This window comes from Acanthaster planci, linkage group LG17 (genome assembly GCF_054643075.1).
Source record: "Acanthaster planci isolate LZ-2023a linkage group LG17, COTS_SCS, whole genome shotgun sequence".
Taxonomy (NCBI): Eukaryota; Metazoa; Echinodermata; class Asteroidea; order Valvatida; family Acanthasteridae; genus Acanthaster; species Acanthaster planci.
In genome coordinates, this window is record NC_141793.1 from 5,116,995 (window position 1) to 5,128,530 (window position 11,536).

The window sequence follows — 11,536 nt, forward strand, 5'->3', positions numbered from 1 at the left end:
GAGCTGGTCACAGATAGTTTATTGTGCTGTCTACACATTATTGAGTGATACAGCGCCCTCTTCTGTTAATGCCCAGAGACAATAGCAGCAAATGCATCTTTTCCTTTACCAGCCAGAAATAGTCCCAAAAATCTTAATATTGGTAATGAGCTATGACTAATATAATTGCAAACACGGTTGTGCTGAACAATTGGGAACACCAAAACATTCCCCTTGGCTCCCAAATTTCCTGCACACTTTTATGAAACATTTGAAAATTTGCTTTCAAATGAAAGAAATGGATTTGAAGTAATTGTGTTGATCTTAAAGCTCAAAAAAACTTACCCGTGAAGGAACAACAGCCAACCGTAGACACGATGGAGTCAGTGTTGTACGTGGGTACACGCACTGCGCCTCATTTGGAATATCTTGTTTGCATTACGTTACAACTTAAACTTGTGACCTAATCATCGCCATCCACTGCAAGCTTGAACAAGAGAGGGCGCGTTCTCACACAGCAAAGATGGTCCTTTGGTGGGAACTTACTGCTGCGCGTGGAGGTTTGTGTGCGTTTGACACAGGATGTGCTGAGCACTTGTGACCAATATCTGGAATGTACAGTTACCACATATGTGCCAGCATGCGCGCACAAGCCTGGTTTAGAAACTTTCCACTAGCCTGTCTCTTCTTTGTCGGTGAGGGTGCTAGAGCTGAGGTTTGTCAGGATTTTTTTCATGATTTCAGGATTCCACTTAGCGCCGGTTGACCCCATATGGGCCACACTTTTCTGCTCCACACAGCCGGGCGGCCTTATGTGGGGACCGGACTGACTGCTATGAGTCACCGTAGGCTGTATTCCTCCTATTGTGAAGTACAATGGCTTGAAGTACCGCAGCGTTCGAGGCCAGCCTGGCCGACGAACGTGTTGCCCAGCCCGCCCAGTGTTTGTCGTTCCTGGCAGGGCTGAGGACGAATAAAGAAGCCATCATGTAACACCATAACAAACATAACAAAGGCATTTTTTTTAAGCGCTCAGAAATGCTTCATTGCCTTCTGAGTCCCATTACATGGCAGTGGGTGATTTTTTCCTATGAAAGTATGGTGAATATGAATGTCAAAATCAAAATCATTAAAAAGCGCCCGGCAGCGTGTAATTCAAGGGAATTTTATAAGTTTATAAGTGGTTAACCTGAGTTAGCCGTGTACATTGTTTTAATGTAGAAAAGAATTAAGGGGTGCCTATAGGCAAACAGAAAGGTACACCATAGACTTCACGCTTCTGAGGGGCCCTCAAAACCTCTGGTGATTATTTTGTGGATTTTTCAATTTCCTCTGATCACACCCCTGGGGTGCACTATTTAACTCGTGGTGATACCAAACAACCGCTGTACCAATCATTTGTGACCGGCTCTATAAAAATGGGTACTAAGTCGCCAGATTCACTGAGGTTTTGATATGGCTGGATTCTGTACGTCAAAAGCTACAATTTGATATAGGAATGACCCCTGTAGTGCACTGCGTTGCGGAGATACATAGACATCTGTATATCCACATTTTCAGATTCAATAAAAGCACTTTTTGAGAAAACGCTAATAAAGTGTAGCGCTTGGAAACACAATGCTCTACAGGATTTCCTACTGAATGATCGATTTTTCATCCTTATCCATCAGTATCCATGTTTGAGGTCACAAATTCTTAAAATATAAATATTATAGAAGCTATTAAAGAAACAAAAAGAAAATCACATTTTTGAAGAAATTCTGCCCTCTCCAAATAGAACAGGCCATTACGTATTTTGGCATTGCGTGACTTGATACCGTTTTTTGCAGAGCAGGTCACGCTCGTTATGGCGGCATTGTACTGTATATCAGTTTATGCTAAGTGGTTTTCCTTCTAAGGTTTTGTGCACAAGATCTGTCGTTGTTGATCTGTGCAGTTTGCTTGTCTTCCAGACTGCTACCACAGGAAAATAAACCCCATGCTCCAGCTTTTATTGTGTATGACTGGAAAGGTTTGTCAGCAAAATGCTGTTCTACACATATGCATTTTAACTGGTGAACAAAACGAGGAAAGCATCAGTCGCTGCCTTCCAATTGCATAACACTAACATTGTCCTTGGCACGCTTTGTTTCATGTGCATATTCCCATAGAGCTTTGAATCTGTTGTTCCCACCTGGCACTGATAGGAAAGTGCCAAAAAACAAAGTGAAATGTCATCAGGACATGGGACCATTGAACGCCAGGACTATGAACTTCAATTCCTTGATTCATTCTTCATTCTCAGAAAACCCATTCTAAAGGGAGTATCTTTCTCTGTGCAGTCTGGCCAAACGGTAGCTCTTGTAAGTATGCCACAAAGACCTAAGTTGCTGCTCATTTGATAACAGACACTGCCATATACATGTACAGTTGGAAGGTTTATAGGAATTTTATGATTGGCCCGATATATCATGATTGCCTCAACAGAGTGGTAAGGTTTTCTGGTGTGTAAATGCATGTCATTTGTGCATATTACAAGAGATTTTAAGAGTGGCATAAATGTTTACGGCATTTGGGGTTGCCTCTGTTCATCTGTGAATGCTAGGAAACAGTTCAAAGGCAGGTAGGATGCCCTTGGTGTGTTTTAACTTTTAAGGGTCAGCAAGCTCGATGTGGAGTAATACATGAACCTACCTAGGTTGCATCCTTTAGATTCTCTCTTTTTCCAACAAAATTCTGAGAGGATGCCCTGGTAGATTTTAAATGATCTAGAGTGGTTAGGTTCAACAACATCCTCCAGTTTATGATGATGACAAGCATCCACGATGTGCAGCTTGATTCAGTGCTTTGATTTTGTGGTTCATCTGTTCACAGGTGGGACCCTCTGGTGCTGGGAAGAGTACTATCATCCGTCTCTTATTCCGTTTCTATGACATCCATGATGGCCAAATCAGGATTGATGGTCAAGACATTAAAACCGTAAGCAGGGAAAGGTCTTTGTCAGTCTTGACCAGAGGGGCTGCATTTCAAGGCCGAATTGTGGGATGAGCAGTCTTTAACAGATGAACTTAGTCTTACTTCTATGGGGAAACTCCCAAATCCCCTTATTCCTCCATTCCAAGCAGTGTGCTTTTAATCAGTAGCATTGCAAGTGCTTCGCATGTCTTTGTTGGGATTCTTTTATTTGGAAGGGAGTGAAAAATTCAGCCAAATTTGGATTTTTTTTCTAACAATTTTTGGCTGTTTAGAAATGTAGCTTTGAATGTTACACAAAGAAATTTAAATTTAAATAATGCTTGGAGAATGCTGATTAAGTGAAATTGATGAGATTTTCTTTTAGATTTGTTCTCTGTTTAGACTTTCCTACCTTAATAGACAGAAGGACGTACTCATAACAAAGTGTCATTGTATACCAGATGAAAGCTTCCTTCATGCCTTTCTTCTACTAAATAGCAAATTGAACTAAATTTAGACACATCCAACTATTAAAAATTTAAGGAAATTACAATGGACGATTTTATAGTGTAGTGTTAGCAATAAAAGAGCACATTTTCAGAGGTTATTTTCTTAAGTGAAGTTTTATAGTGCAGAAACCTCACACAGGATTCTTTTTCCCCAACTCTAGGTGAGCCAGCATTCCTTGCGAAAAGTCGTCGGTGTTGTGCCACAAGACACTGTGCTATTCAATAACGACATTAGGTAAAAGCCTTCAGAAAGTTATCTTTCTTGTTTAACCAATTCATAGTTATTTCCTGAAACTGAATTTGTTGCAAAATTTCTCGTTAACTGTGGAAGAGCCGCCAACAGTTTTGAGTTTGTGTAACACAGTCTTTTTTGAATGGACTGTAAAAAGTGCTCATTTATAGACAGAAGTATGAAATATACCGGTATACGGGACAACACCTACAGAAGAGTCAATGTTATTTTGGAGATGCCCTTAGAATGGATTACTTCACGTGTAAATTAAATTTTTCTCAAAATCTATCATTGGAGTGCAAAGATTGCACTTGATGGTGTGAGAAGTGGGGAGTTGAGAGGTGATTGAAAGTTCATAATGTGAGAGAATGGAGAGCAGATTTTGTTATCAGACTGCTTGCATTAACGTTGAAAGATAGTAAATATGACGATGCTGTGACTTCATTGTGCTTACTTAAATTTGGAATTATAGTACTTTGCTCATACTCTGCCCTAAAATTTTGTTCAAAATATTCCATTTGGAAACTAGGGAAGAAGTCAAGTTCTAGATATGTTCTGCCCTCAGACCTTAGGAAGCAGGTCTCCTGAAATCCCATATATCAATATTTATGTCAAGTGCACTTAACTTGAACGGGCTGAGTTCATTGATCTATGGGGCTCACTGCCTACATCTGCATCTGTGTCTTGGCATTTGGTTTCCCACTTAGGTACAACATCCGCTACGGGAAAGTAGGCAGCAGTGAGGAAGAGGTCACAGCAGCAGCAGAGGCAGCCGACATCCATGCCCGGATCCTCTCCTTCCCCAGCCGTAAGTGGGAATTTTAGTGGGGCTCTCTCCCTTCCCGCTGTCCTAGATGCATGGCTAAAATCTGGGCTAACTGTGCACATGCAGTGCCAGCCCCGACCTGCGGCTCAGCCAATATTTGTAAATAAACTGGAGTGGATGGGCGATATCTCGGTGTCGGCTCTCATTCAAATGTGGCACGTGTCACTTGGCACTGTCAAAGTTGTTGGAATGTCGTTAATCAGAATGTTCTTTTGAGCGGCTGGAAATTTATGCCTTGGAAGGGCCAGCGTTGCACCTCACTGATGAGCTGCGGCACAAGCCATGCACATTATTTTTATGCCATAACCTGGCTATGAAATATTGGAAGCAGAGTAACAGTTTTCGATTCATCTTGTTTTAAACTATTTGCGGCATGGAGAATTTAGCGTGTTTCCACATTTAGATGGAATGTTTTTTGTACTAGAATAGCCTGTTAAAATAAAACATACTTTTTTCATGTTAAAAAAAAACCACTAAAAAGTTAAGAATGTTTGTTCGTGAAGTTTCCCAAGATGTAATATTTCAACCTCACATTTTAAACTAGTTACAAGCTTCCACAGATGCAACTAGTACAAGCTGATGGTGGGGGAAATACTTGGCAAAACTGCCCAGTTCTAATTGTCAGTGTGGAATGCTGACGTGTGAAAATCGGTGATACCTATATCCTGCAAATGAACTCATAGCTAAGTCATTTTGTAATGTGGAAAGTGAAAGGCTTATTGTACTGCTTGTAGTGCAGGCAATTATCTTGAAGTAATTTCAAGTAGGCAATGCCAGAGGTCAAAAACATTCAGCTGACAAATTTATGAATGCACTGTTTGTTAACGATGAAAAATATCGGTACAGTCAACATCAACACTCAACTGTGCTACTGCTTGTCTGATGCTGAGGTCCAGGACTGTCATGTTTAAACTGTAGAGAGAATGATTTATTACCTTATTGTTTCTTGGATGAAGAGATTGATTTTTTTGGGGGGGGGCTTTTAAACAGAATACAAGACGGTGGTCGGAGAGAGAGGACTGAAGTTGAGCGGAGGGGAGAAGCAACGGGTGGCCATTGCCAGGACTATCCTGAAAGCTCCTGAGGTTGTGCTGCTTGATGAGGTGAGTATGAGTAGGGGCCCAGGCCAATTTCATGGAGGAACTATCCACAGAAATTTGTCAAGCTGAGGGAGTATTTGCTGAGCAGCAACAAGTGTCATGCGATTTGTACTGTTCGTGATTGGTGTTGCGCTGATTTTTGTTTAGGACATAGACTTGATCAGCAGATGTATATGCTAAATAGATCATCGGCTAGTATGCCATGCGGTGTGCATTGCCAGTGACTGATGCTCTGTTGTGCTTTTGGCTTATGGAGCACAGACTCGCTAAGCAGATTTGTAGATCGGATAACTGCACGAAATTCCGTGCCATGTGTACTGCCAGCAACCAATGCTCTGTCAAAATTGGCTAAAAAGAGGCCCAAATTTGCTTCGCAGATTTGCGAGGCAAAAGCCATGCCAGGTGCATTAGCTTGCTGCTGGTTCTCCATGGATTTTTTCTCAGCACACTTAAGACACTAAGCAGTATTTCCTACTTGGAAGCTCCATGCTACATCAAATGCTGACTTGTAAACTGAATCGGATTCATTTAACATCACGTTGATGAACACAGTCTCGCTGGTCAGTGAAGCAGACTTGGCAGACAAGCAGAGTAAAAATTTATACTTACAATAATGTCATCTCGTGAGCTTTTGCCAGAAATGCATCTTTGAGTGTTGAAGTTCATCATTACAGTTTGTGCTAAGTCCGTGTCAGTTGTACTGTTTAAAAGGTACCTACTATAAGTTCAGTGTGGTATTCATTGGAAAGGTTTGGTGTTTTTGTATACATGTAGTTGTCTTGAAGTCAATTTCTTTTCTAAGGTGGTCAAAAGTATATATGTATACAGAAAGATAATATGGTACTTTAGAGATTGGACTGGAGAAACTAGGGCCGTTTTCCAATACTCAACTTCGTCTCAGGCTTTGTCCTCTAAACCAATCCCCGATTGTCAGCCTGAAGCGTTTAAATCAAATTGGATTACTGTAAGTTTTTGCTCTCTTGCATCTTATTTGATGTTTTGTGGCACTATTAGACTAATTAGTGCACTTGCAGCTTCAAGGTCAGGTAGTAAAAAAACAGTTGAAGCCTGAGACAGAGCCGAAGTTGAGTATTGGAAAACGGCCTTGATGTTGTAGTGTGAGTATGTTGACTTTTGATTATGTGTGTGTCCGTAGATCTATGTACATGAGCTTTCCCACAGTAATTTGGGAAATATGTCATGATGGTCTTCAGAAGCTGAAGGATTTGGGCCCAGTAGACCAAAGGTCAAAGGTCACAGGTTAAAACAGCAGAACTGGTTTTTCTATCATAGCTCAAGAAAGACTGCACATATGAATTTCAAAGTTGATATATGGATTGATCTTGCTGTCCTGCAGAAGGTAATGAATTGTGGACTCAATAGGTCAAAGTTCAAGGTTATTACTGTTAACACGATAAAAATGATTCTGCTTTATATGACCGTTAATGTGATTACAAATTAAAGTCATGGGTTCAGGCATGGGCTTGGAGGGGCATTTGTGCATCTTAACACATTATTTCTGTTTTGTGAAAGAAGTTCGAACATTCACGCGATCTGCCTCATTGTGCATACTCGGTTTGCAGGCAACCTCTGCCCTGGACACAAAAACTGAGCGTAACATCCAGTCCTCGCTGGCCAACGTCTGCGCTAACAGGACCACCATCGTTGTTGCGCATCGGCTGTCCACGATCATCGGTGCTGACCAGATACTGGTTCTGCAAGAGGGGCAGATCATTGAACGAGGAAGGTAGGTGTGTCTTTGCGGTGCACAAGAGATATACCCAGTGACTTTCCCAGTGCAGAAACAGTACTCATGCATGAATGAGACATTTGAATACAACTCCCTGGAAAACTGACATTAAGCATATTTAAAAGGTTTTCGATTTAGGAGCATCTGACTGTGAAATAAAGCAAAGCTACATCACTTCCTGCAGTCCAAACTGTTGAAACCCACAAATGATTCCTGGGTGACAGATGCAAAGACAATGTTGGTGATAAATACCCCTAAATTGACATTGTGTTTGTCTCATTAAGCCATGTTCCTAATATATTGGTTTGTAAAACTGCCTTGGCAGAGCAGGGGAATTACAAATTAAGTGCAATTGGAGAAGTTACTCAGCTGTTAGTTTGACATTGCACTGAAAAAAACGAAACGAGTGGGTTTTGTGAGTAAATCCAGTTTCGGAAGTGGGGAAGTAACTGAGGTCGAGTAGCAAAACCATTGGACAATGTGGTATCTGTAGCTTTTTTTACTGCTTGAAAATACACTTTGGACGTTAGTGCTGTGGCACATTGGACAACCACACACTGAGAATTATGGTTCCACCAAAGCAATAATAGTCCAAGTGGGAATGCAATCAAGTCCCATGTAATGAAATGTTACAGTGGGGAGCTGCGGTAAGCAGTGGCGTAACTAGGGTAAATTTTGCAGGGGGGTCACTTGGGCGTCCACATTTTCTGGAGGGGGAGCCGCATTGAGTTTGGTCACATTTAAAACACTGAACAAGGTGCACCATCTCCAGATTTTTTCCGTCTCCCATTTTTTGGGGGAGGCACACGGGGCATGGGCGTCGAGAGGGGATACCCCCCTCCCACTCCCCATTTAGTTACACCACTGGCAACAAGTTGCCATGAGAGCACAGAAACTTAAATCCCATGGGTACACTTCTGTAGGTAGTTTACATCGGTTCCCTTCCCCTCCCCGAGATTTTTGTGGTAGTTGGTGACCATTATTTACTTCTCTGCAGGCATGAGGACCTCTTGCAGCAGAACGGCGTGTATGCCGACATGTGGCTGCAGCAGCAACAGGCAGAAGAAGATGAAAACAAAAGTGACAATGAGGAGGACTCCTCGACAGGGTCGGGACCGGAGAAGCTGGACTGAGACGTCTAGTGGAGAGAAACATCACCAGGTACCTATGCAGGTGTAAAGTTTGATCATAATTGGCACTGTGGCTTTACATGATGAGTGAAAGATGCCGAGTTCCACAACCTGCATGCACACATGTTGCACAGGTGGCTGAGGTACTGCAGTCCTGCTGTAGAATTTAATGGTCTTTTTGTATTTGTTTCGTTTGTCTGTTTCCCTTTTTTGTGCAGACCTGCTCCACTAAGTAAAACTTCCCATGGGTAGGAAGTTTTTGCCTGAAACATTCATCGTAGGAATTGAAAAAACAGGGAAGCTGTAAATGACATTTAAAAAGCATCCAGTTTACACAGCTGTACGTGAATTAATGCCCCTCAGCATCACACTGCGTGCGTGTCTTGTTGAGTAATGAACATAACATATGTATATATATGTATGAGGTCGTTGTAATTCTAAATTTAAAGTCTGTCCTTTCAACCATACCAATGCTCGGTATTTCATCCACTGAACAGTTTTTTAGCCTTGAATTTCTGACTGACAAAAATCATCAGATCTAATTATACTGCAGCCATACTGGCTGCCACGCAGGCACCAAATCTTTCTAGATTTAACTCCAGAGATGTAGTTTAGTTTCCACATCTATCCTACCAGGCTCACAAATAAGTGACAGTTCAAAACTATGGAGGTGCTCGTCTTTGTCTGATATATCTGCATGTGTATATACGGCGTCTTCAGAATGTGCATTGTCCACTGTTAGTGCTGTTCATTACAGCTTTCCGATGACAAAAAAGGAAGCCATGAACGTTGAAATATCTGACTTTGCTACAACCCTAAATGAACAAGTTGCTTCATACTGAAAGTCACAGTGAACAAATTGCCAATTTCGAGTCTTGTACAAAGTAATTTTCAAGTGACTTCTCCACCGACATCGTGGACTATTGAAACTAGGTGCAGTAATGTTTGCATTGATCTGTCCAATCGAACAAAAAAATTGGAATAGTTTTTGGTTCATGTCTTGTTTTTTGTTGGTACAGATGCTTGACAAGCCATGTCGATGATTATTAAGTCTACTTTTGTGAAAAAACATAAATAAAAGGCTTTCTTTTTAACTCGAAGTTACCAGTGAAGTCTGTTGCCTTTTCAAATGATCAAGGATTCTTAGAGGCATCCAACTGCACACTTTATAATGGAATTGAAGAAAAGTCATATACACCGAGTACATGGAAGGCGCTGTTTAGCAGCACGTTTAATTTCATTCCTTGGTGTTGCCCGAGAGTGACAGAATGTGTGCTTATGGTTCTAGTGAGAACAAAATTTGCTCAACTGCAGCTGTTTCAAATTTACTTTTTATCACATGATTTAAAAAAAAATGTTCTCCTTCACGTAGGCGTGTCTGTGGCTTTGGGTGCCACTGAAGTTGTCCGTGGAATCCACAACGATTCCTGTACATACAAAGAGAATGACTTGTTTACTTTGAGAAATAAAAAGTGTGTGGTAGGACTCAAAGATAAAGAGGGCCAAATGGGCCCTCCGCTGTAATTACCCAGTGCACGTGTGTCTTGCTGGTTGAGGGAGGTGAAGCTTTATTTGGACAAATATTATAAATGTTTCTTTGATGTATAGCAAACTGGAGTTGTTTACGCGAGGAAATGTTTAGTCTAGGATTTGCTTCAAATGCAAGGACGTTTGACCTCATTTTTGGTCATAAATGCATTACTCATTGAGAAAACATGTCATTTATGACAAATGGATTGAGGAGATAGTTTGAAATATTTTCAGTGTGAATTATGAGGAATTTGAATATCGGGAGAAGACTTTATAATTTGACTTTTGTGGTTTCGATAAATTTTTGGCACAAACTTTGAAAAGTGTTGTGGAAATGCAGTCAAAACAAGACTTTAAAAAGGACATCTGCTTGTAAAAAGAATTTCATAGCTCTGCTCAAACTGGTTAAGGGAACTGGATTTCTAGTGTCGGAAATGGGTGGAGCAGAGTAAAGCAGAGTTTGTCGTGTTGTGTAACTCCGTTACAGTCACGCAATTTTTATTGACGATTTTTTTAGTATATTGTAACGTATACTTAGAACTGTTTGTCGACGGGGCTGCTGGGAATGATTTAAAAGGTGGTTTGTCGTAGGTCAGAATCAATATTTGAAACATTAACCGATCATTTTCCTTCACATATGTACTTCATATTGACGAAAACAGTTGTGAGCAGTACAGTGCATAATTGAAGTGTGACGCGTGCAGCGTGTGAATTTATTGTGCACTGGGCTAGCTTTCAAAATTATGTTCACGTACATTGTATGTTGCCTTCAACCGAGAGATAAGTCGTGTAAATGCTTACAATGTGGAATGTCCTTTAAGAGACTCCGTAACGTAACGAGAATTCGGTCTATGGGGGATGGAGAACAAGCTTGCGTACGTTTTTCGAGGAAGGCGGTCGAAGCGTACGATGAATAACTGGAGCTCCGTAATATGTCATTATTTGTGCAGTAAACTTTTGAGTTACTGAGACGGAATGAGTGCATTAACGAATGTCATTAAAACAGAAGAATCTGCTTGAAAGCGTGAAATCAGTCGTAGAGTATGCGTTTTATTAGATCTTGGTTTCGTTTATGGAAGACATAGTGACTTAATGTGAGAAAAAATGATCCCCCCCAAGAAAAAAATGGACGAAAGATTTTCGTGCATACAGTCATTTAGAATTGAATGGACCTTTTTTATAACACTTCAGAAGTGTGGTTTAGTAATTAATAGATATTAAGTTCAAAAGTATAGTGTATTTCACTGGTGAATAAACTCGATGCCCAAATAATTGGTTCGTTTGCAATGGACTTTTGTATTTTCCATCATTTTGACATTTCCGACCATTAAGCATCGACGGTATTGGCTACACCTTCTCTGAGGCATGCCGCTGTTATCTTCAAGGTGTGAGAAGGTGTGGAAACGAAAACCACATTTTCCTTGTTCTCTCGGAAGTAATAACATCCGGATTCCCCTGGTCCGCTAGTCTGATGCCGTGCCGGGCCGCGTCGGCTGGGCGGCTCGACCGGGGACACCACAAGCGGTGCCGTGTTTTCTCCGGGAGC

General features: G+C 41.2%; 1 protein-coding gene across 2 annotated transcripts in view; it reads left to right on the top strand.

The window, feature by feature from the left end:
• Positions 1-11,262, top strand: part of abcb6 (ATP binding cassette subfamily B member 6 (Langereis blood group)) — a 28,589-nt gene extending 17,327 nt beyond the window's left edge. The window contains exons 14-21 of one of the 2 annotated variants that reach the window (XM_022252558.2): positions 2,264-2,321; positions 2,833-2,937; positions 3,584-3,657; positions 4,362-4,462; positions 5,471-5,583; positions 7,164-7,327; positions 8,328-8,491; positions 8,679-11,262. In XM_022252558.2, coding sequence (XP_022108250.2) covers positions 2,264-2,321; positions 2,833-2,937; positions 3,584-3,657; positions 4,362-4,462; positions 5,471-5,583; positions 7,164-7,327; positions 8,328-8,463 — 751 coding nt within the window. In that variant the 3' untranslated portion in view covers positions 8,464-8,491; positions 8,679-11,262. Of the gene's footprint in view, positions 1-2,263; positions 2,322-2,832; positions 2,938-3,583; positions 3,658-4,361; positions 4,463-5,470; positions 5,584-7,163; positions 7,328-8,327 lie in introns of both variants that reach the window. The other variant, XM_022252557.2, reaches the window with a different exon arrangement.
• Positions 11,263-11,536: the final 274 nt, after the last annotated feature.